General features: G+C 49.6%; 1 protein-coding gene across 4 annotated transcripts in view; it reads left to right on the forward strand.

Annotated features, from left to right (window-relative positions):
- The window catches only part of kif26ba (kinesin family member 26Ba), a 54,000-nt gene that overhangs the window by 22,577 nt on the left and 6,000 nt on the right, over positions 1–25,423 (forward strand). For 3 of the 4 annotated variants that reach the window (XM_055507427.1, XM_055507426.1, XM_055507428.1), the window contains exons 5-25: positions 3,775–3,982; positions 12,505–12,717; positions 12,833–12,926; positions 15,049–15,194; positions 15,558–15,674; positions 16,243–16,429; positions 16,833–17,031; positions 18,926–19,097; positions 19,646–19,963; positions 20,148–20,318; positions 20,408–20,516; positions 20,597–20,882; positions 20,950–21,051; positions 21,129–21,256; positions 21,718–21,897; positions 22,053–22,342; positions 22,428–23,067; positions 23,194–24,077; positions 24,154–24,407; positions 24,637–24,786; positions 24,875–25,089. In XM_055507427.1, the coding sequence (XP_055363402.1) occupies positions 3,775–3,982; positions 12,505–12,717; positions 12,833–12,926; positions 15,049–15,194; positions 15,558–15,674; positions 16,243–16,429; positions 16,833–17,031; positions 18,926–19,097; positions 19,646–19,963; positions 20,148–20,318; positions 20,408–20,516; positions 20,597–20,882; positions 20,950–21,051; positions 21,129–21,256; positions 21,718–21,897; positions 22,053–22,342; positions 22,428–23,067; positions 23,194–24,077; positions 24,154–24,407; positions 24,637–24,786; positions 24,875–25,089 (5,063 nt within the window). The remainder of the gene's footprint in view (positions 1–3,774; positions 3,983–12,504; positions 12,718–12,832; positions 12,927–15,048; positions 15,195–15,557; positions 15,675–16,242; positions 16,430–16,832; positions 17,032–18,925; positions 19,098–19,645; positions 19,964–20,147; positions 20,319–20,407; positions 20,517–20,596; positions 20,883–20,949; positions 21,052–21,128; positions 21,257–21,717; positions 21,898–22,052; positions 22,343–22,427; positions 23,068–23,193; positions 24,078–24,153; positions 24,408–24,636; positions 24,787–24,874; positions 25,090–25,423) is intronic. The other variant, XM_029145340.3, reaches the window with a different exon arrangement.

Consider the following 25,423-nt stretch of genomic DNA (forward strand, 5'->3'; position numbering starts at 1 on the left):
TCTGCTGTTTGATTAAAGAGGCGTTTCTAAATTGCAAAAACCCTCCTGCTAATTCACTACATCGCTGTTTAGCACGCCAGCGTTCGTCTGCGGAAAAGGCTTCGTTCGAATACAATTTTAGATTTGCGTTTCAGTTCATCAGAAAGCTGCAGAAAATGACCGAGGGCGACAAAAGAGGAAGAACTTCACCAGAGCCCGTTGAATTTTAATTATAAGAAAAACCCTAACGTGCCTCACCTCTGCTGCACAAGACTAATGGTCATGAATGTCCTCACATCCCAATATTAGTCATATAAATAGGAAAGAGTGAAACAATGGATTTGGTGGCGATAGAGAACAACATCACATACAGAATGTGCAGCAGCAACGTAAATAAGACAGGTGAATTATTGATGAGTGAACATGGCATGTTTAAAATGAATGGCTGAATTATTCATGGGTAACACCAGGAGCGGGTCACAGAGTCTGAGGTATTGCTGAGACCTTGTATCTAATGAGCTGCTTTAAATCACATTTTAAAGGATATCGATGGTTTTAACGGCGACGCGGACTCCTCTGGAGTTTTATTTCCTCCGCTGCGTTTCTCTCTCTCTTTCGCGTCCCTGTCGATCGTTGGGCGAGCGGCCCGGTTGGCAGACGCACACATCCCACGACCCCATGAACTGTCAGGGAGCAAGGTTGTTACACGCAAACACACACATGATTGACAGTTTGAACTCAGCTGCTGTCTGGGCTCCATTTACGAGTATTAGGTGAAGGAGCGGGTGTGTGTTGACAGTCTCCTCTCTGCGTTTCAGCTCACTCTTCATATGTTTCCGCGTGTGTTGAATAGGTTTTCATTTAAACCCTGACGTAAACGCCTTTTAAACCCGTTTGTGGAGGACGGATGCAGCCGTACGGCGCTTCTAGATCTTGCGACCGTCGTGGTCTTTTCTCCCAGACGTGCGCTGCATGCAGACACCCTTATTAGACAAAGGCACGCACACACTCCAGCCTCCTCTGGCTCCGTGTCTGCACACAGTGAAATCCCTGCGTCCGCCAGGCCTCCTCTCAGCTGATCCCTGTCTCCTTCCTCATCCCCACTTCGACAGTAATTGCTTCCCTTCTTTTACTTCCCTCCACTTCCTCCCACTCGTTTCTATATTTTGCCGTTGTCTTTTTTATCCCTTTCCTAATTTTTTCTCCATCTCGCTGACCTTTGCTTCACCTCGCTTAACGTGCGTGTGAGTAATACCTTTCATTAGTACCAATCTGTCTTTGAATATGTCAGACTCACAGAACGGAGCCCGTCTGCACTTTGCTGCAGTGGCCCTCTGGGGACGGAGGACGGAGGTGTGTGTGTGTGTGTGTGTGCGTGTGTGTGTGTGTGTGTGTGTGTGTGTGTGTGTGTGTGTGTGTGTGTGTGTGTGTGTGTGTGTGTGTGTGTGTGTGTGTGTGTGTGTGTGTGTCTGCTCACTGGGGGATGGGAGGTTCTATCAGTGAAGGAATGTTTGCAGTGTCCACTCCGAGGATTGGATCTTTGGGGATTTGGCTGTGCGTGACCGTGTGTGTGTGTGTGTGAGACTGTGTTTGTGTGTGTGTGTGTGTGTGTGACCGTGTGTGTGCTGCTGGAGGTAGAGGAGTAAATGAATAGGTCCCAAGTGAACCGATGAGGCAGCGAAGCGATATCTTGGATGGATGATGGCTGTTTCTCAGCCCTTTGTTTACCACTTCCTGTCTTGTTGCTTAATTCTTTAATTGATAAATGACCACAAATTAGTAAATCTTACAGCAACTGACTATTTGTAGTAGGAGCCAGCGAGTAGTCAGTGAAGGCCTTTTACTGACCTGCTGTGACACACACTCCATCGCTCCGTGTCTGTCCTTATATCTGCCTCCACTGACGACCTGTTAAGCTGGATGTAATTAGCTGCTGAGCCCACAACACAGCGCAGCGACACCGGTCGTAAATCAGCTCCGCGTGAACCTTTTGTGTTTGCGTCGGTGTCATGAGTCTTGAACCGCGTGCGCGTGTTTGTGATTGCGCGAACACGGGAATAAAACACAACAACAGCATGTTAGTGGCCGTGTTGTCCGTGACCCGCGCGGCTTCGTAACAAGAGAGAGACACATGGAGGGGCAGAGGGGAGGAGAGGCAGTGATGGATGAAGGGATCGATACGCGCTAGGATGTCTGAATGGATGGGAGGCTGCACGGAGGGCAGGGGAGAAGGCAAAGGATGAAGGGATAAATATAATGAGCGGGAGATGAATACAGTAGAGAGAACGACGGGATAAGGGAGAGTTATGAAGTGAGAAGGGATTTAAAATGAAAAGACTGACAGAGGAATGGAGAAGAATGGAGGGATGAATGTGGGTAATGGGGGGGGGGGCGTGATAGACGAGGAGCTGATAGATGGAGAAATTGAGTAGATGGATGGGAAAACAAGAGCCCTTCACTTCAGGGTCTGATTGGAATAGATCCACTTGGCCAAATCCCAGGCCACTTGTCATTAAACGCCACCAATTAGTTTGTGCGCGCGTGTGTTCACCGCGCCTGAATTGTGCATTAGAGCGAAGCGCTCGAAGCGCGGGAGAGCAGGATAGGCTGGGACGAAGGAACGGGGATCCATCGCAGATCGCGGCTCGTCCAACGCACCGCGGATTTGACTTCTGCTCATCCGACGGGACGACCTGTAATTGCTGCTGTGTGCGTGAGATTAGCTCACACACAGTGAAAAGCCAATTACAGCTCTTCTTGGCGAGCACTTGCGCAAACACACAGCTACACCCTGACCCTGGGACAGCGATGCTTCATACCTGCGTGGGTCCATGAATCCCTAGTTCCCTCTCCCTCCTGTCCCCCCTTCCTCCCCCCTTTGCTCCTTCTACCGCTGACTCACCCCCTCACACTCATTTCTGTAACCTGCTGCAGTTAACTGAAACCCAATGGTGTGAAAATATGGATCTTTGACAGAGAGAGTCTCATCTCCTTCTTGCTCCCTCTGTCTTTTTGAAAAGGCAGATTGTCTCATGTCTGTTTAATAAAATAGAAGGCTGCATGTCATTAAAATGATCAGAAATCTGCCTGTTTGGTGCCTTCTTAGATTCTACAGGAGATAATAAAAGATTTACGTCCTAATCGCAGCAAATCACTTCATTATTGCTAGTAGAGACACAGATAAACAATAATATAAATATAAATTCCTTTCACGTACAGTTTGTTAAACCAGAAACAAACATGTGGTGTTTCAGCTCTGGAGGAAAGAAAGAGAAAGAAGTGGAGGACGAAAGGTTAGAGAGTAAAAATGATGACTGCCTCTGTGCCAAGAGAAGCCGACGCCGTCAGAAGATGAGAGAACAGAAGGTGAAAGTGATGAGATTTAAATGTTAAAGTGAAGCAGGAGAAAAACAAGGCGCTTCTACGGGTTTGAGTTAAATGCTGCAGGGAATTGAGCAAGGAGAAAGCAAATGAACCACTCCCCATCCAGATGTCGCTGCTTTTGCTAGCACCAGTGTGTGTGTGTGTGTGTGTGTGTGTGTGTGTGTGTGTGTGTGTGTGTGTGTGTGTGTGTGTGTGTGTGTGTGTGTGTGTGCGTACAGTACACAGTACATGTGTTTATGAGTGTAATCAAGCTCTGTTCTGCAATTAGCTGGTGGTGATGGTTGTTCTGTGGTAAAGTGTAAGGGTGAATTTAGACCCAGGCCTCCTCCTTCCTGCCTGTCCCCGTCTCCTAACATTAATGGTAATATCTGCCGACCCTCACTGGTCATCTCTTTCTTCTTCCTCCCTCAGAGCTGCACAAAAGCTGAACTTAGCCTCCAAGAAGAAGAAGCAGAAGACGGCCACAGTCGCAGCCCCAGCGTCGTCTTCATCGCTGTCATGCGACCCCCCTCTGTTCCCCACTAACTTTAGCTCCGCCCTGCTGATGGCTCCTCCCCCAGCCCCGCCCTGCCTTCTTCGAGCAGCCAATAAGATCAAAGATACTCCTGGCCTTGGAAAGGTAAGGGAAAACATCCCTTTAATGTCCCACCTGATGTTAATGTTGTAGTTTGATTTTTATGGCTGGTGGCTGGAGACTTGTCTCAGATGAAACCAAAAAAATTAAAAGCATCAAATCAACAAAAGTCAGAAACATTTCTCTTCATCTGTGGATTCTTATTTTGTTAATGACAAGGCCAGATATCCTGTACTGTATAATACTGACATATTTTGAGGCATCTAATTCTTTGATCAAAGAGTTGATTTGAATCAGATGGCAACTTTCACGCTGAACCAGCTATAAGGGTAAAAGTATTTTGATCTGTGTAATTTACTCCACACAGAGCTGGAATGCGCAAAAATACTGAGCTGTAACGTGTTATTATGACCTTTGGCAGTTTATCTAACCGTGTCTACTGGTATGTGCGAGTGTCTTTCACCCCTGCTGTACCACACAGAGAGGTAGCCTTGGGGTTACCATGGTAACGCACCCCAGACTGACAAAAGTCATCTGTCACCACAGTCAGGCATGAAACATGCATGCATGCGTATGTGTGTGTGTGTGTGTGTGTGTGTGTGTGTGTGTGTGTGTGTGTGTGTTGTGGATGCAGACGGTGCTTCTCAAGTGTGGGCAATATTGATCGTCCATGTAATGAGTTTTTAGTGCCCCCTCCTCCACAGTTTGAGTGAGAGTGTGTGTGTGTGTGTGTGTGTGTGTGTGTGTGTGTGTGTGTGTGTGTGTGTGTGTGTGTCCTTGCTGCAGGAAAATGAATGACTACAGTGGACAAAATCAAACAGACATCAACCAGGAGAGGCTAATAAAGAGAAGTGAAGGGACCCCACACGTGTCCTGGTGTGTTTGTGTCTATGTGAGGGCGTAGATGTGAGCCTGCAACATGGCTGGGTATATGTGAACCTCATTCCTTCACATTAAATGTGTGTGACACATATTAAACACCAGTTGAGAGGACAAACCCACTCACTCGTGTCATTTCTATTGCATTTGTAATGAGATATAGTGATGTTAATAGATGAAAACACCAGATATTGTTTGATGAAATATAATGAAAAAATCTAAATCCAACAAGGTTTGAGTTTTGCCAAACTCACCATAAAAGGAGGCTTTGTGAACGTTTTCCATCCCTGTCACTATTCGAGTATTGAATAGTTAATACATTTTCCTGCATTTATGAGCCAAATGGACTCACATGAACAGCATTTGCTTCAAATCTCTGCCTTACACCCAGTTTAGCTGTTCCACATTTCCACATTTTCTTTGTGCAGCTGATTATTTCATGTGTTGTGGGGTTTGCATGGCCCTCATTCGAGCCTCCATCAGCATTTGTCTCCATATGGAGGTGACAGATGTCTCCACAGTTGTCAGGGAGACAGATTCACACTCACATAATTACATGCACGCTCACACACAACAGCCAAATAATACCCACAGTACATCATACACCCTGTTTACACACTGGACGCCAGTCTCTGTCTCTCATACATGGTTTCTGTCTCCTCTACAGCATCATCCTCTGTGATCTTGTGAAGGAGACAATGGGCTTGTGTTGCAAACCCTGCTGTGTACAGGGCACACACTCTTCCCCACAGTCATGCAGTTTTCTAACAGCATTAGTTCTCGTGTGGACGTCTGATGAAGGCGTGTAGTCATTTTAGCTGGGGACCGACTTCTGTCCTGACATCCTGCATCTGAAACTAATAGCGTGGCATTAACCTTAGGTCCAAGACATCATCTGTTCAGAACAGACTTAGACTCCTGTGTTTTTAGAAAACAAAGTATAATCTGAGTGGTGATATTGTTTTGAGTGAAAAGGAAGTGAACCAGGAGAAAAGATGCTACAAGTGATTTAGACCAAAGAAACGCGTGAAAAACTAATTGAACTTAGGGATTTGGTTTGGTACTTCCCACCGGTTCTGTCTTCATGCCAATCTAAGATTAACAGTTCCAATCAGTCACAAACTCAGAATTCACAATCTACATTTTCCCCATGGCTCTTGAGCAAAACAAACAGGAAACAAAAGCGGGAGAAGAAACGGAACAAAGGCCAGGAGACATTCTCGTGTTTGGAGCACAAAAAGCCTCTCCTGTGAAATCAATCGAGGCTTGCCAAGACCTAATCACACACACACACACACACACACGCACACACACACACGTTCTCCTAAACATATGGGAAGAAAATGGCTGTGGTGACATTTCCCCAGTAAAAATGTCACCTGCCGCAGGGGTCGGCTCCCGGCCGTACTCCCTGCTGAAATGGCATTTGCACACATTCCCGCTCGCACACGGCCTCGCATGCTCACAAATTCACAGGATTACAGCATTCAATGAAAGACGCCGAGGCGGCGGCTAAGCCCCTGGTGGAAGGGAGCGCGATACATCCTGCAGAATGCACGGGCTTGTCTGCGAGCGTGATGGGGGGACGCCGTTCCCCCAGATGTTAATACGCTGAAAACAGATTGAGACGTCACAGCCCAAGCCGGGGGAAATCAACCGGCTCAGGTCAGTGGCGCCGCGTGTGTGTTACTGTCGGAGATAGTGAGACGTCAGCCTTATTCCAGGCAGGGATGTCAAATTAAATCACATCCTGAGTGGCGTCTTGAGTGGTGTCCGTATCTCAAGGTCCCCCCTGTTATTTCTATACATGTTGCTTGTGAGCCTCGTCTCATCTAAATCAAATCAGCCAGCTGGGAGCCAGGCCCCCGACTGCAGCGGGAGATGTGCATCAGTCAAGGAAATAAAGCTGAGACGTATGACTACGCAGAGACATACACAGGTGCTAGTGTGAAAAAGGAATTCAGACTCAAAGGTTTGAATCATTTCGATCGATTTGGTCTCATGCTCTACAACGGTATGACCTTGTAGCAGCCAAACCGGCGACATTCATTCTTAGCTGCTGTGCATTTAGCCCAAATCATCAGCTGTTGGTGTGTTAAAGAACTAAACTCACTAACATTGATGCCTCTTTTAGATCAAGGCCCGCTACATCTGAAATGTCACCTACTAGCACGGATTCCCTCACCGTTTTGATCTGATCCCCTTCATCCAGCGTATGGATGAGTCTTATCTTCTGCCTTCCATCTCTCCATCTCCACCCTCTCTGCTCGTCTCCATATCTGAATGACAACGAAGGACTGTGGCATTTTTTTCCATCTCTGCAGCCATTACTTTTGCACACACACACACACACACACACACACACACACACACACACACACACACACACACACACACACACATGCTCACAGATTGCGACTTGACCTTGGGGGAAAATGACACTAAGACAGCTAATCAATTTTTAATAGCAGCTGCGATCCCTCTCAGGCCGCAAGCTGTGCGCGTCCGTGTCGTGACTTAGTCTGAGCAGATACATTTTCCACGGACGTTTGCATGGACGTCCACGAGTTGTATCTAAATGAGTAAGTGAGCCTGTTATGGGAATTCAGTAGCCACTTTGTTCCACTTCATGGCTGAAATATTAATGGTGTCAGTATTGGCAGCGCTGGCGCTATTGACTGATGTGCACGCTTCCCTCTTTCCTGCGGAGTTCCACCTTCGTGTGTAAATCTGTCTGACGTCGCGATGCTTTCGGAGATTAATCTGTGAGCTCTAAACAGCAATGGAGCTTTTAAGACCTTGCTTTGAAAACCTTAATTGAAACCTGTCTGATTCTCCCATTTAAGCACAGACCCAGACACAAAGGCCCCCATCTTTTATAATATTACAGTAAATAGTTGCACGCTACAGTTTTACAGTGCAGTTAAACGAGATCACTGAGGAGGGTTTAAATAAGTTTATGTCTTTTATCAATGTTCAGGGAGGCTTTAAAGTCCAATAACGTTTCTAGTGACATATTAAGTGACTACAGAACATTACATTTAGTCATTAGGCAGATGCTTTTATCTGAAGCGAGTCATACTTCAACACGTAGACCGGTGAAGCTGTGGTCAAACTGCTAACAGTTCCCAGTAATGAGGATGTATCACATGCCTTACATTCACTCTACTGTGGATGTAAGATATGCACTTTGATGCATTAATGTCAACGTCATACCTGCTATAATTGAAACTCAAACAGAAGTAAATAATATATTCATATGTAATGAATTCACATGTATTCAAATAAACAGTTTCGTCCCAATAATAGAATACACAGTTGCATCTGGTGCAACATTGTGGCTGTGGGGAGGTCCACCAACAAACAAACAGGCTTAATCAGCTTTATGAGATTATTCAGCTTTATGCACTTGACCAAAATCCAAGCCTGTTAGTTCAAATCTACCGTGTGGACCAACGCTGGGTTCTGTTCCTGCGCTGCCTCAGTTTGAGAACAGCCACCATGACCTATAATGACTGCAATAGGAGCTACAGTGAATGAATTAGTTCAGTGTGAATTGATCCAGAGCCTTAATGCACCATTCCCAAAAGGCGTTGGTGCGTCTCTCTGTTCGCGTTTCTCCGAACGCGTGTTTCTGCAGCGTTTACGAACCAATTAGACCGCAGTACCGGCTTCTTATTGATTTTGCAGCCAATAGCGATGAAGCGCTGCTGTGAGGAGCTGTTGAACGATCGCTGTTGTTTGTTGCCGTTAAGCTGAATTCCTTTGCTCGAAGTGGCTTGGAGGCTTCGTTGTGGCTCGTTTTGGTGTGTAGAGTGTAGGAACAGGAAGCGTAGGAAGGGTCAGGACAGACTCTCAGGAGAAACATGTTGCTCTTTACCCCAACTCATGTCATGGCATTAATCTGAAGCATGGGAACGAAGCCCCGGGCTCTTCCAGGCGTGATCATCAGACCTATACGTCAAACACAGGAATTCATTCATGCACCCATGAAAATACAGTGTAGACAAACATTAGAACAGACTGTGGTTTTCCCTGTCACTCACATGGAGGCGAAGGGAGAAAGTTAGAACCTGAAAGGAGGGAGATGAGCCAAAAAGCGCAGGGAGTGAAAGCAGTGGGTGGACCATGATATCGAGCAATGCATTTTCTCTCAAACGTACAATGAATAGACTCTGAATCAAAGAGAGGTCTGAGTGTGCATTGAAAGTGGGAGGCAGAGAGCCGAATGGAGGGAACAACTGGAGGAGAATAAAGAATGGAAGAAGAGGAGGATGAAAGGATGTGAATGGACCAAGAGTGTGAAACCACTGCACGAGTGTTGTTGAGTTTCCAGTGGCCTATTTCCAGCTCCTCCATCTTCCTGGTCTTAAATAAACATCACTAACACCTCATTCGCTTCCTTCCCTGCCATCAAACAGGACAAAGAGTCCATTAGCTCTGAGTACCTACGTGTCTGTGTCACACTGGCTCCAGCGCTGAATCACAAGTGGAACTAGGCCAAATATCTTCTGGGAGCAACGTGGGTGTAGGTTTGCTACCGCGTATAGATGTGCAGACACGCAGGACGCGGGTTTAAATGTTCAGCTGAGGGTGAAGCAGTTAGCAAGCAACAAGCAAACCATATTCACACAAATTAAGAACAAAGAACACATGGCTGCATAATCAGGCGCTTTGACCTTCTTGGCTTTCAATACACGCCTGATGTTAAAAAAGTCACTGTGGAAGCTTAACGATGTCGCTGCCGTGGTCATGTTGTTTCATGGTCATCGTCACAGAAGGTTAATGACCCAACGTACAGTATGAGTCCTGTCACACACACCTTTACTATTATAAACATCAAACATGGAGGAGTTCTGTGCGCACACACACACACACACACACACACACACACACACACACACACACACACACACACACACACACACACACACACACACACACACACACACACACACACACAGAGGAAATGGCCTCTCAGGGGGAAAGGCTTTATGAGTTACGCCTTGTAAAGTGCGCAACGGCAAAACCCCCCCCCCTCAGGCTCTTACTGATGTGATGGGCTGCTTTATTGGGGTCAGAGGGCGCAGCAGTGGATGTGAATGTGGCCGAGAGCGAGAGCATGTAATGTTTGCGTCTATGCTGTAGTGTTGCTTCTTTTTCAAACACAAACCCTTGAACTCAGATTAACCCTTAATTCCTTGTTAATATTTCTTGTATTCAGACGCTACGAGTGCATTAAATGCACACACAATCCCTTATACAATACTTTCATCTGAGAAAGACTTTCTCTCCCACACACACACATTATCCATTGAACCAACTCTCCTAAATGGCCCATGGTCATTTAATGATGCAACCAAATGAAAGCCTGTTAATGTGTTGTATTTGGTGAGTTACAGACACAGAGAAGCGAGTATAAACAGAAACATAGTAAGAGCTCCTAGAGTTTTATTTGCCTCTTTTAATAATTTGGCAGCGTGTTACCAGCAGCCTTTTTTTTCTTATAAAACACTTATCATTCGAGGTGAGTTTGTTCAGTGGCACATGACCTTGTTATCGGTGCCTTTGGCTCTCTGCCCCAAGGCCCCAAAATAATTAATCGCAAATAAATTGGGCCAAAAATGACACCAATGTCTTTTGCATAAATTCCTTCATGTGTATGAAAATGTATTAATTATTCAATTTAAATGGAAAAAAATACGAGTGCAAATACACGTCTCTAGCACTTGACAGATCATGTAAATTTGTCTCAACCTGAAAAAGACCCTGATGAGGCCAAGTGAAGTCTATGAATATCTCATTACAACGACACCAGCCACTGGCTGGGATGTAATAGAGAGGATGTGAGGCTGCTTTTATCACCACGGCTGACGGTCGTATAATTAAATATTGTATCCTGCACAGTTTTTGTTCTCGTTGTTTGTTTTTTCATGAACGCATTCCCGCTGAGAGCCTCCGTGGAGTTTGGACGGCTGTGGGATTATCACGGTATGCGATTTATAATCCCACAACGGTGTTTACTGGAAGTGCAGCCTTCAGATGATGATGCATCTGTGCTAACAAGCGAACAGATGAAGGAGCCGTGTTCCTCTCTCTCTCTCCTAGGACCCACAAAGAAACTGCAGCATTTTTCATACCTCGCACTGATGCACCTTGTCAACAAGATAATATTGGATGTTTCCTGATTAAGAGTTTTTGTCATATAAACTATTAATTAGGGATTGTTTCTTCCTGACGTCTGGCTTCTCCTGCAGAAATACTTGTCTGACTGTCACCCATCAGTACCACACTTACATTGTACAGGGCCTGGAGGCCTTGTGTCTGTCCCACTCTGCACAGATGCTGCTCATCCTCATTTAGTTTGGATGTGGCTTCTTTCAGGGTCTGAGAGAGACAGTGTAGTCACACAGAGGCCAAAGCTAACGGTGCATTCATGCACTTCTCCTGCCTGTCAGACTGTGTTCAACACTGTCAGATGCTTTGCAGTTTGCAGCATTTTTACTATTTACCACAAATCTGACCTTCGTAGAAAAGTTAGTTTTATTCCTCATTCTTCTTCCTGTCAGTTAGAAAATGTCCTTACTATAGTCTCCTAAACAGCCTCTGATGCTTTATTGCAGTCCCCTCCCACTTTAGGACCCGTCCAGTGTCCCAGTGTAAATATCAAATGCATTTAATGCTTGGGCGGCTCAGATCAGTCCCCGGCACAGCTGGTGTGGTTAAGACCTGATCCACAAAGCACCCCCTGTACCTGACAGTCTCAGCCTCACCATCGTCTGCAGGGAAGGTCTAAATCTTCCAGAGAGAGAGATTTGTAGATAAACACGGGAAGAGGACGGTAAACAGGCAGTAATGTATGCAGCGAGATCAAACAGGAGCGAGGCGGCGATGAATTTAACCAGACGAGCCAGAGGACGAGATTAAGGACGTTAATAAACTGCCAGGAAGTTCTGCAAACTTTAAAACACCATTAACTCACACAGGAAAAGGTTGTTTACGTGTTAGAGCCTCCTAGAGCTCAGATTTGATGACGCGGCGTTTTGCTTCATCGCATATCAAAGAAATCAACAGCAGCTGCCAGGTGATAAAACGGGAAGCGTTAACGGTTTGTGACAGGAGTGGGAGGAACCAGAGAAATCCTGCATTTGAAATGTGGCAATGAGCCGAGAGAGAGCGAGAGAGAGAGAGAGAGAGAGAGAGCGAGAGAGAGATGGAGCGCTGAGGGTGAGTTACAGCTGGCGATGAAAGGTCGTGTAGGTACTTAAGTAAAGGAACAAGATCCAAGGTGCAGATAAGTTCAGTTTCTGGCAAAGATCCTTCAGAAATATCAAATGTGTTTATAGTTTCAGGTTTACAAAAATGTAAGTGTCTTGAAAATAATTTAGCATGAGGAAAAGAAAAGAACAGTCCCAGAGATGATGATTGACACACAAATGATGTCAGACGAGCTTCAAAGCCGTTTTCATGAACATAAATCTCAGGCTGTTCTTGTTCAATTTCTTGCTGAAGCATTGTTTGCATTGTTTCTTAATTCGTGACCGGTGTTTGTTGATTATAGTTTCGTTCTCTGGATTGACACAATTTCCCTTTGAAGAAAAGCGACTGAACAAAGCAGTGCAACAATGGAGCCTGATTCTGATTCACTCATCTGTGTTTGTGTGTAACTACCTGTGTTCTGTTCTCAGGTGAAAGTGATGGTGCGCGTCTGCCCAGCGTCTCAGCTGGATCCAGCTGAGTCCAGCTCCTTCCTCAAGGTGGATCCCAGGAAGAAGCAGATCACCATCATGGACCCCTCGGCCAATCAGACAAGCACTGCCTCCCAGAAGAGGGCCGGCTCCAACCAGGCGCCTCCCAAGATGTTCACGTTTGATGCCGCGTTCCCTCCGGACGCCTCACAGGTAGCTGAAGCCACAGTCTGTTATCTTATCCAAACCTAAACACTGTCACACGGTATGTTTTTATATTCTGTCCCCCTTTGCCCCCCACACACACACTCTCTCCTCCTGTTGCTAGGCGGAGGTGTGCGCCGGAACGGTTGCCGAGGTGATTCAGTCAGTGGTGAATGGAGCAGATGGCTGTGTCTTCTGCTTTGGACACTCCAAGCTGGGTAACACACACACACACACACACACACACACACACACACACACACACACACACACACACACACACACACACACACACACACACACACACACACACGGTGGTGCTGTGCGTCCTCTGAACATCGTCAGTCTGTCACTCGGCCGTCTCTCCACCGGCCCTCGTCTCTCTCACACAAAGCGGGGGATTAGTGTCTGCTGAGGCTGAAAGGCTTCTCAGCCTGCTCTGTGTTTCTCGCTCCCTTCGCCTCTATTTGATCCTCCTGCTGCTGGTTTTAAGCAGCCGTCTTAAAAAAAAGGTCGCGACCTCATACCGCAGCATGCCTGAACCCACACGCGCGCACGCCGGCACAAACCAGGAACCGCGACGCGCCGCGCGCCGGTAAAGTGCGGCTCCCGCTCATCCTCTACGCGCAGCATTAGCGCTCTCGGCTTGTGATCTTCAAACATCCAGCCGGAGACTCCAAGTCCCCTTGAACTGCTGGCAGACAACAAAGGCGGGGAAGGAAAGCGCTGGTGCAGATCAGCGGGGAGCACGGCGTTAGCGGCTGAGCCATTTACTGGAACAAACAGTGATGAGGTTTTATGTAAAAACATGCGAACCGCTGTGGAGCGCTGGGACCGTGGCAGCAAAACCAAACGCATTCATTCATTCATGGACCTTAAAAGACACCCCTGCAACGTCCTTGGTCCGAGTCTGGCTGAGAGTTTGTGTCATTTCAGATACGCTGCGATGGCCATGACTTTAAATCCTATTTTAGGTCACATTATAGACGCAAACACGGCTGCAGCGTGAGCAGAGGGAACCGGGCCACGGTCCGGACAGATCAAACAGACAAACATCCCACCATGCTCTCACTCAGCCGTCAAATACTGACGGGCCAAAACCTCAGCTGTGTCGTGATTCATTGCTCACATTAAGATGGAACAATGAGACAAAGGCTGGAACTAAGCCCCTTAAAACTAAAGCTGTTAATGTTGGTGTTTAATTGTGCTGGAAGACACAACTGAAGCCTCAGGCTTTGCTCTGGCACCTGAGGAATCCATCAGAGAGAGTTCTGTTCTTTCAATCCACTTTACTGTCATTTTAATGATGTGACCTTGCTAGTTCACAGCAGATGAGATGATCGACTTGACTTCAGCGTTTCTCTAATTAAACAGGGGGGTATTTATCTTATGACACATATCAGGGGAAGCAGCCGCTGAGACGTCTCATACAACAGGCTGATGTAAGAGGCCACAGATTTCTTTTAATAGTTCATCATGAGTGACTGTGTGAACCCGTGATACAGTGCTTCCTGTACACTGGTTATTCTCACCTCGCCTGCGGCGCTGTGTTGGTCAGGGGAGCAGTGAGTTAGTGGAGCACAAGCGCCTGTGAATCGACAGAAGGAAGCATGTGGTAAATAGACAGTATATGTACAGCATAATGTAGATAAGCAGGTGCAAGGTGAAAAGGTTAAAGACTCTCATTCACTCACTCACTCTGTATCTTGGAGGCTCATTCCTTAAGTAGAAATAAGATATGGCAGAACAGGTTCAGGTGATTGACTTGATGACCAGGACACCAGACAGGAAGTGACAGAAGTGGGAAGGTTCACCTGTCATATTATTATTTCTTATTTTAGACATTTTGACAATAAACTCAAAGAAAAGTCTAAATGAGACTATTCCTGGACCTCCTTCTGTCATTGTGGCCCTAATTTCACAGTCTCTCTAGTTAAACTTTGATGATTTGGTTTTATCACAATTCACGAAGCACATCTTTATTTTGGCAAATCTTGATGTTTTGATGCTCCGGGAAACACCGAGGCTGAACAATGTACTGTAAGCTGACAGAGTGAGTGACAACATCTCAGAGCGAATTGCACGCGTGTCCCTGCATCACAGGAGCCGGTGTGTTTGATCTCCAACTGTGTGTGTGTGTGTGTGTGTGTGTGTTGGGGGCCATCGTCATCATCCTCAGACACATGGATGTTCTCACACACACACACACACACACACACACACACACACACACACACACACACACACACACACACACACACACACACACACACACACATCTATTCATATGGAACTTTTTTGATCTTTTTGAACTTTTTCCATCGTCTCTGTCTCCTCCAGGCAAATCGCACACCATGATTGGCCGTGACGACTCCCTGCAGACGCTGGGCATCATCCCTTGTGCCATCTCTTGGCTGTTCAAGCTCATCAACGAGAGGAAAGAGAAAACAGGAGCGCGCTTCTCCGTCCGCGTCTCTGCAGTCGAGGTCAGTGCTACAGACGTGTGTAGGGTCTGACCACATTAAGCTATAGTCAGTTGAGTATTGTGTGACTGGACAATGACCTGTACTTACCTTTCTCTTGTCATTCTGATACATCTCGTTTTCATCGATCCAAAGACTATTCCAGCGTTTTTAGATGGATTCTGGTCGAGTCTGTGTCATAACTGTGTCAGTGGTTTTACACCTTTGCTCACATGTTGATTGTGATGGAACGTATAGTCTCATTTAATGTCCACATATTTCTGGGACTTACTGTGGTGGATCCATCTGGGGATCAGGTCGGGTAGAAATAGACAGTGAGCCGTGTCCTGCTGCTCATAGACAGCGTGTCTACGTATGTGTTAATAGGTTTGGGGGAAGGAGGAGAACCTGAAGGACCTGCTGTCAGACGTGGCCACAGGCAGTTTACAGGACGGACAGTCACCTGGAGTGTATCTGTGTGAGGACCCCATCTGTGGCATGCAGGTACACACACACACACACACACACACACACACACACACACACACACACAGAGTTTTACATTTAAATGTATGATTCTCAAGCACTAGATGTTATTAACCCTTAGAAAGGCTTTTCTTGCCCATTTTTATTTTGATTTAGATCATTCATTAGACTCATCTGAAGTCACAAAACAAAGGGCTGGTAAAAAGCTCCTACAGTTGTACTGTACCTGCACAACAGAGACAGAACGAAGTGTAACGAGCGCCAAAATCCAGCGAGTCAGAGGATGCTCTGGAACGTGTGTGCAGTTTTCTGTTTATAGGATTAGAAACAAGCACATCTGTGTAATCCCCAACTAATCTGACATAATCTCATCAGTAATGATATCCTGCAGAACCACACACACTCACACTCAGCGTCTGTCCGCTTTCCCTCTGAGCTCCAGGCAAATTAGAAACATGCCAATCAGCCCGATACGCGTCGACGCCGCGCTCCTGGGCCGCGGTTCCGTCCCGTTCAGCCTCTCGCTGCTGCTCATCATCATCACCATCATCATCTCTGCACAGACATAAAACCTTTTCCTCTCCAGCTCCAGAACCAGTCTGAACTTCGTGCTCCGACGCCGGAGAAGGCGGCATGGTTTCTGGACGCAGCCATAGCGGCTCGGCACAGCAGCCAGCGCCTGAACACCACCGAAGAAGAGCACAGGAACTCCCACATGCTGTTCACGCTACACATATATCAGTATCGCATGGAGAAGACGGGCAAAGGAGGAAGTGAGTACTCTTCTAACTGGTCCCACTAAACCTTTATCCAAGTACAACAGCAACTAATGTGAGAAGCTACTTTTTTCAGGTGAAGGATGACTCAAACTTTAATTACAAGTTTCTTTAACAATCTTAACTGTTAGAAAAGTAGGACTCCAATAACCAGCTACAGCCTTTATTGTTGACACACGTTCCTGTGAGTCATACAAAGTTCCAAAATCTGGATACTTATTATCAATATTCAGTCTATGCAACACATCACTGCAGATACTGTTGGGGTCTTGCTAAAGGGAAATTATTACAACACACTGTGACGTGAATATTTACAAAGTGTTAACAATGAGCAGGTGGGCTACCTCACCTCGTACACTACCAGTACAGTGCTCATGAGCCCCTTTCTCTGCTTTCACAGTGTCAGGAGGTCGCAGTCGCCTCCACCTGCTGGACCTGGGGAGCTGTGACGTCAAAGTACTAGGAGGAGGAGGAGGAGGAGGAGGAGGGAAAAGCAAGGAGAACTCCTCACCCAGCTCGGCCCCTCTGTGCCTCTCTCTGTCCGCCCTCGGGAACGTGATCCTGGCGTTGGTCAATGGGAGCAAACACATCCCATACAAGTAGGGTGGTGTGTGCATGTGTGTGTGTGTGAGTGTGTGTGAGAGGAGGAGAGGGGGAAAAGAATGAATGCTCTGAATCAAGTAGGAGGCGTTCACATTCACACTGGAAACCGTAGGAGGCCCGGGAGCAGTGAAGGGCAGATTAAGGGGAGCGCCGGCTGATCTGGAGGCAAAGGAGCACATGACACATTTCTCCAGTTGATTCAGGTTCAGGGACCTAATGTTATAAACAACAGCAGCTGCTGTTACATATTCATCACGCTCCTTTTGCTGGTTAACCCACTGCCGTCAGAGCGGAGCAGAGACTGGAGGGATGGATGCGCCGTAGTCAGACACTGGAATAGGAGCTAGAAGCGTGGAGCGACCCACACGTTTACCCTTCTGTCCGTTCACCTTCCTCCTCCTCCTCCTCCTCCTCCTCCAGGCCGTGCAGCTCCCTTCTCCTTGCCGGGTTAATGTAATCACCAGCTTTTGCATCTACATGGCTGAACAACCTGCCAGCCAGCGCTGAAGCCGTAAGCAAAGCTATGACGAGTTTGGTTTGGCAGCGGTGACTCAGGCTCAGACGGGATTTGGAGCGGCCGCGCGACGGATGCCTCGGCGCCGCCGCGAAGCCTGACTGCGCGTAACCGGGCAGTCCTCTGCGATTCTTCTTACTTACTGAGAAACGGAATCTGCAAAAATACAAAAAAAACATAGAGGAGACAAACAGTCTTTTCTGTGACAACAACAAAGCCCCAATCGCCATCACGTCCCTGTGAGCTGCTCTTCAGCTCCTCATCCTGTCTCTCTGTCATCTGAGACACGTTTCTAATCTCCCATATTCAGTTTCACCAATGAAATTAAATGTAAGGACAGAAATTCTAGCACACATTAGTCTTAGCTATTGTCTTTCATGCGCCAGTAATGAGCGTGTTCATAGCTTCTCTATGTCGACTCCTTCATTTTCTTTATGAGGCTGGTTTTCATCATAGGAAGCATCCCGTTACAGACAGTACAGCCGTCTTCCCTTTTACAACTCTGGTGATTATCCACGCTGAGGATCCAGCCCAGCCTCCTCAGCAACTAAGGCAAATAACTGCTTTATGAGTCATGAATGTAGCAACATGCAACGTGGGGAGAGTTGTCAGTAGATGGAGAAGCATCGGGGGAGGGAGAGGAGTTTGTTGAGGCCTAGGGCGACGAAGGCACGACGATGAGAAAGAGGAGGTCGGGCCAGATGTGTGTGAACGCTCACATCTGCTAAGGTCTGACTCCTGGCTGTGTTTTTAGAAAAAGGGGGACAGCAGCATGAGGTACGGGGCCACAGAGGAGCTGTTCTCAGTCTGCAGACACACACACACACACACACACACACACACACACACACACACACACACACACACACACACACACACACACACACACACACGCTGTGAATGATTGCAGCAGCCCACCCAGGAGAATGTCTCTTCTTGAACACACAGCCTAGTTTCACTCTCCCATCTGCTCGTACGATTGCTCTGAGAAATTGATCATCTACCAATATTAGACAGCAGCACATGCATTGTGCTTCTTTGACGACCTTTAATCTGAAAGAGCTACTTTTGTGTATTTTAGGAACATTAATCAATAGATATGATCAATAATCATTAGCTTAGCTTTTAGCTGCATTTCTGTGAATGCATCGGTTTTGCTGTCCATCATCCAAGACCAGCTATTAATAGTTCTTTGTCAATTGAAGGCGTCTGTATAGAATCGACCAGTTTGATCACATTTCAGTGACTGTGTGCATTACCAGTGTGGTGTAACGGTGTGTGTGTGTGCGTGTGTGTGTGTGTGTGTGTGTGTGTGTGTGTGTGTGTGTGTGTGTGTGTGTGTGTGTGTGTGTGTGTGTGTGTGTGTGTGTTACCAGGGACAGCAAGCTGACCATGTTGCTAAGGGAGTCGCTAGGCAACATGAACTGCCGGACCACCATGATTGCTCACATCTCTGCCTCACCCAGAGATTTCTCAGAAACCCTTTCCACCATCCAGATCGCTTCCCGCGTCCTTCGCATGAAAAAGAAGAAAACTAAAGTCCCGGTGGTGAGTTGCGATCGATCCTTTATTGCTTCATTAAAATTTGGGAATCATTTCTCTATCATCACAGAACAAAATATCAAACTTTACCTTCATTCATTCATTTATAAAGTTAGATTTTGCTAAAGGCGACTCCAGTCACAGGACATCCTGCCTGATCTTTTACTTCCAGAGCCAATGTGAATATTCTGACTTTGTACAACCAGCTACATGCTTCATTTAAATAGTTTTGTCTGATTTCAAGTCAAGCGTTTTGCCACCTTTTCTCTCCAGCCCATTAAAGACGACTTACTGCTGCTGAGACCCTCACCCTTCATTTGTCATGCTTGTTCATCTGAAGAAAACAGTGAGCTGATATGATGCTGTGCCAGTCCATTATAGATGCAGGAGTAATCAAATCAAATGACATTAAATGAAGGTTCTCGTCTCGTCTAGCGAATGCATTGGTCCTGAAGGCCAACGTTCACGCTCTCCAGTGTGCGCTATCAATTAGAATCAGCACAAGAACGCATACATTCCCTCTCTCTCCATCCGCCCCCTCTGCCTCCTCTCAGCAATACACCTCCAGCTCCTCCGGAGGCGAGAGCTCCTGCGAGGAGGGTCGCATGCGTCGCCCCACCCACCTGCGTCCCTTCCATCACCGCGGCGACAGCGACTCGGGCCTCCCGCTGCTGCGCCTGTCCAGCGACCCCGACGAGTACTCGAGCAGCGAGCAGTCATGCGACACGGTCATCTACGTGGGCCCGAACGGAGCCGCGGTGTCGGACAGAGAGCTGACGGACAACGAGGGGCCCCCGGAATTCGTGCCAATCATTCCGGCTTTGCTTCGAGGAAAAACGTGCGATCAGAGTCAGGGAGCAGGAGCCCAGAAGGTAATTGAAGCATAGATTATATATATATATATATATATATATATATATATATATATATATATATATATATATATATATATATATATATATATATCTATATATATATATATATATATATATATATATATATATATATATATATATTTGTTAAAGGAAGAGTTACTCTCTGATTCCTAACCTGCAGCTGCAGTGTCAGCCAGAGGAGCAGCCCAGCGGGCCCGCTCAGCCCCAGGCCTCGCAGTCGCTGCTCGGGCAGCCGCTGGCCCCCGTCCCAGAGGAAGGAGCCGAGTGTCTGAAGTGCAACACGTTCGCTGAGCTGCAGGAGAGACTGGACTGCATCGACGGCAGCGAGGAGGTCCGGACACAACAGAGACAAAATGTAAACCGATTGTCCGGGGCAAATGGAAAACTAGTTCCTGGGTCTGCTTCGAATATTCGTTTCAGGTGGCAAAGTTCCCGTTCGAAGAGGTTTCGAGCAAACAAGCTGCCAAACCAGAGTCATGCCCCTCGTCATCGGCCCCAAATGCAGCTCCCGTTGCTGTGATGGATGCAGGTACGTAAGTGTAATTCTGCAGCTAATGCATGCTAATGTTATTCATACAATTACAGTTCTGACTTCGGGTCTCGGGACAGAACCAGTGTTCTTGCCCACATCTCCAGGCTCTGCGTGCGCTGCCGGAGGTGCGGTGCAGCCCCCCCTCACCTCGGCAGCAGCGGCGGCCAGGAGGAGAACCAATGACCAGCAGCTGCAGGAGATCAAGGAGGTGGTGGAGGAGGCGGAGCTGGCCCAGACGATGATCCACAGTTTGGCCCAAGGTTCTGGCTCCCCCATAGTCACCGGCACCAGGACGGTCACCGGAAGCAGCAGCATCAGTTCCAACGCCCTGCACAGAGCCAAGATCTCCAGCCTGCACGACAGGTGAGGACCCGGGGGGGGGGGTTCTCCTCCCGCTGGTATTAACGGACCTGTCCTCTCCTGTGAACAGCCACGAGAACCTGAACGTGGGCGTCGTCTGTGAGGGGAAGGGACGCCCGCTGGGGTCGCCGCGCCTCGGCATCGCCAGCCTGACCAAAACCTCCGACTACAGGTAGCATGCGCGCGGAGCATCGGACGCATCCTCACCCCACGCGGACGCGACGCTGACGTGACTGTGCTTCTGTGCAGGCCTCCGTCCTCTCCATCCCAGCGCTGCAAAGTTTACACCCAGAAGGGCGTGATGCCGGCGACGCCGCCGCCGTCCTCCCACACGCTGGCTCAGGACGGCCAGGCCGGGGACGCGCTCACCTCAGACAGTACGCGACGCTCCCCCGCACGCCATCGCTCACTTGCTTTGTTTCTTTAAGAGGCTGTGAAACGTGTCTCGGCCGCACGGTGATTCCTCTTTAACGTTAAACACAGAGACAGTTCCCTGAACGCACCCGCAGCTCGTTGGCGTTCGCTTGTAAAAACACGCTTCCATTGTATTTAGATTTATTCCCTCTATTTAACGTTGAACCCATTTGGATAGAGACCAAGAATAAACAACTACACCACCAGAATGTGAGTGTTAAACACTGTCAGTCTTTCATCCGCCATTAGTTCACAGCCAGTCGTCTTCTTTGTGGATATTTCTATTTATTTGACCGAACAGTTGGTTTTGCTGTGATTTGCTGCTTATGTCGTTGCATTCAAACCTGTGAAACACACTCACGCACTCGCCTAAGGGCGCCATGGTGTGGTGCCAGCTTTCTAAATGACCTTTGTGCTCCTGCAGACAGTCTGGCTGCAGACAGCGGCCGCTCGTCCACGGAGTCTCCGCTGTCCAGGACCTCTCCCGTGGGCATGAGCCCGCAAGTAGCAGAGCCCCCCCCCTCCCTGTCCGCCAGCCTGGGCTCGGCTGAGACGCTGTGCGACGATGACGTCCCGCCGATACCCATGGATACGCACAAGGAGGGTGAGTTGCATAAAACGCGGCTATTTTTACCCGGTAAATAAGCAAGTGGGAGTCAGAAACCCTGCAGTACGTACTGGGCCAACGCGTGCGAACGCAGCGGACACAGAGGAATGCAGGGATGTGCTAATCGTCCGTTCTGTTGCCTTCGCCCGGAGCCTCGGGACTGGCGGCGTGTGCGGGACCGGGCGGAGGCCTCCGCGCGGGGGAGGATGAGCTGGGCTGCGCCGGCGCTGACGACGCAGAGGCAGATCTGGGTCCGAGCTGCCGCCCGATGAGCATCGTCAGCTTCAGCAGCGACTGCGGCTCCGTCGGCGCTCCGTCGTCGGGCTCTCAACCCGTTCACATCCTTGGTGCTGACGAGGAGGCGCTCCCTGTGGAGCGCTATCACGCGCCTGCGGGTCTGGCAACGAGCTCGGGGGTCACGGAGGTCGTCGCCATGGCGGAGGTTAGTGCAGCAGAGTTACTCAGATGCAGACACGCTGCATGTGATGTGATTACGTTTACATCTTATAACACCCCACCTGCTGCAGGTTGCAATGTCCAGGCTGCGCATGGAAGGCGAGGCCTTAGCCACAGTGATGTCTAACTGCGGCTCCCCCATGTCCTCCTGGATGAGTGACCTGAGCATGGGCAGCGAGGCCGACCAGTCCCTGCACAGCTTCAGTCAGTCTCAGAGCCAGCAGGGCGAGGCCCTGGCCGAACCCGAGCCCAACACAAACCCGGGCATCGGCGGCACGAGGAGAGGGAGTCTGGACGGAGAGGTTGTGCTGTCAGACAACGGGAGCGAGAAAGGAACTCCCACCAAGGACAAGCTGAGAAAGCTGCCGCCCTCCATGGCTAAAACCAACATCCAGCTCCTGGCCGGACCCGGGAGCCTCGCTCCTTTCAAGAGCTGCATCAGCGTTCACCCGTGTGTGGCTGTGAAGCCCATGGTGCTGCAGGAACCGACCATCCTCTCCTCGCCGACAAAGTCCAGCTTCACCAAAGACTCGGGCAAGTTCAGCGCGGCGCTTTTAGCGTCTCTTTCCACCGAGATGAGTTTCGAAGACCCCTGGTTGAAGCGCAAAGTGGACGATGGGAGGAGCGTTTGTGAAGTGAAGCCAGAGAGGAGGGAGGCGGCGTATTTAAAGGCCAACGCTGGGAGCGGAGACCTCCGGAGCTTCAAGGATGGTGAGGATTTATGGCCTTTCTAAGTGTAGACTTGAGGCAGACGTCCAACCACTCTAGCATCTTGTTTGTTATATTGTAAACTGCCTTGAGAACTGAAGTGACCTGAGGTTTTGCTGTTGTCACCAGGCGCTGATCGCGGCGGTGAGGCGGTGTCGTCCCCAGACTCCTCCAAGAGAGTGGTGGACGGCTGCGAGATGGTCCTGCTCGTCGCCCAGGGAGACTTCCTGACCAGCAGCTACAACCCAGACGTCCACCGGACCGCCAGCCTGCCGCGCGGCTGGCACCGCCTGAACCGCCACGACGGCCTGGACCACGGCCCGGAGTCGGGCGGCCCCGGCGTCACCACGTCCACGCCCTGCAGCCCTCGGGCCACGCTGGACCGCCGCGGCTCCAACGGGAGGCAGGGCTTCTTCTCCCACAAGAAGGGCGGGGTCCCACCTCTGCCGCCGGTACGGAAGTCCAGCCTGGACCAGCGCAACCGGGCCGCCAGCCCGCTCCACCCGCCGAGCCTCGGGCCCTCGGCGCCGGGCGACGACGCCGGCGGCACCAGGCAGCGGGGCTCCAGCATCGACAGCAGCAGGCTTTTCAGCGCCAAGTTGGAGCAGCTCGCCAACAGAACTAACTCGCTGGGTCGGGCCCCCGGCGCCCACGCGGGCTCCCACCACTATGACTGCTTCTCCCTGGAGAGAGGCGGGAGCCTGAGAGGGGGAGGAGCGGGCCCGAGGGGGGACACCATGCCCCGCACCGGACGCAGCCTCACGCGCGCCGGCTCCGTGTCTTCCAGCGCAAACGCAAGCGCCTTTAGCACCGGCTCGGGTCCAAGCAGCGCTCCGCAGTCTCCGGCCAAAACCGCCGGCGGGTCGAAGATCTCAGCTGTCAGTAAGCTGCTGATGACCAGCAGCCCTAAGGCACGGAGCCTGTCGGCCTCCAGCACCAAGACCCTCAGCTTCTCCACCAAGTCGCTGAGCCAAGCTAGCAGCCGCAGCTCCAGCCTTCCTCCCAACGGAAAGGTGGGAGTGCGTCCTCGTGCGTTCACCGGCATCTCAGGGCAAATAGCCTGATCCATGCATGTGTGTGTTCCCTCAGCCACAGAGCTCAGCTCAGGGCCCGGTGCAGCAGCAGCAGCAGCAGCAGCAGCAGCAGGGACCCTCCCCCGCGTCCTGGTCCACTCAGTCTCTGAGCCGCACCCGGGGAGGGAGCCTGACTGCCAAGCTGCCCCTCCGGGCCGTCAACGGCCGGATATCGGAGCTCCTGCAGGGCAGCGCAGGCTCCCGCTCCAGGAATCAGGCCCAGAGCGGGGGAACGGATGCCGGGAATGAGAAAGGAGCCGCAGGGGCGAGGTTAGCTGGGTTTTACCCCAAATTATGATTGGAAACAAAACGAGAAAATGCAAATGGGTTTGTTATGTAACAAGGTTTATCTGTTTCCAGGCTGCAGACATTATTCATGGGTTGTATAAGAAGATTGTAGCAGTGATTGACTCTGTTTTACGTTTGTTGAATTCCCTCTGCTCTCTAACAACTATCTATTACCCCGAAACGGTGAATTTGACACCGCGCTTGATTTCAGCGGCTGGGGAAGTGGAGCCGCGGGCAGCGGAGGCGGCGTCCAGGCGGAGGAGAAGGCCGACGCGGTCCAAACGCTGCCGTCGCCATACAGCAAGATCACCGCTCCCCGAAAACCGCACCGCTGCAGCAGCGGCCACGCCAGCGACAACAGGTAGGAGCTTGGGCTTCACCAAAAAAAAAGCCAAAAGGCGACGCGTTGGACCCGCATCGCTGACCGCGGTGCGTGTGGCCTCTAACAGCAGCGTGCTGAGCGGGGAGCTGCCCCCGGCCATGGGCAAGACGGCCCTGTTCTACCACAGCGGCGGCAGCAGCGGCTACGAGAGCATGCTGAGGGACAGCAGCGAGAACACGGGCAGCGCGTCCTCGGCGCAGGACTCGCTCAGCGAACACAGCTCGGCCACCGCCTCCTCCAGACGCAGCTCCAAGGGCGGCAAGAAGAGCAGGAGCAACACAGGTCAGGAGCCGAAACGCCAAACGCACGCGTGATCGCGAAGCAGAGGAAGCTCAGGTTTAATGAAATAAAGAAGGGATCCGCAGGTGGGAAAGGTGACCCCCGACCACCCGTCCGTGAAATGCTAAAGCGAATCTGCCGGCGTGCTCCGTAATGAATATATATTCACCAGAGCGGCACAGAGAGAGGCGCCTAATGTGCCCCCCCCCCCCCCCGCTTAACCACAAGGACAGATCTGTGCATGGAACCGAAATGGACACGGGCGCCGCGTCCCGGCGGCCTTCTCATTATTGGCTGAAATTGGAAAGAACTTTTTTTTTTTTCCATCCGCACGCGT

This window comes from Betta splendens, chromosome 3, assembly GCF_900634795.4.
Source record: "Betta splendens chromosome 3, fBetSpl5.4, whole genome shotgun sequence".
NCBI lineage: Eukaryota > Metazoa > Chordata > Actinopteri > Anabantiformes > Osphronemidae > Betta > Betta splendens.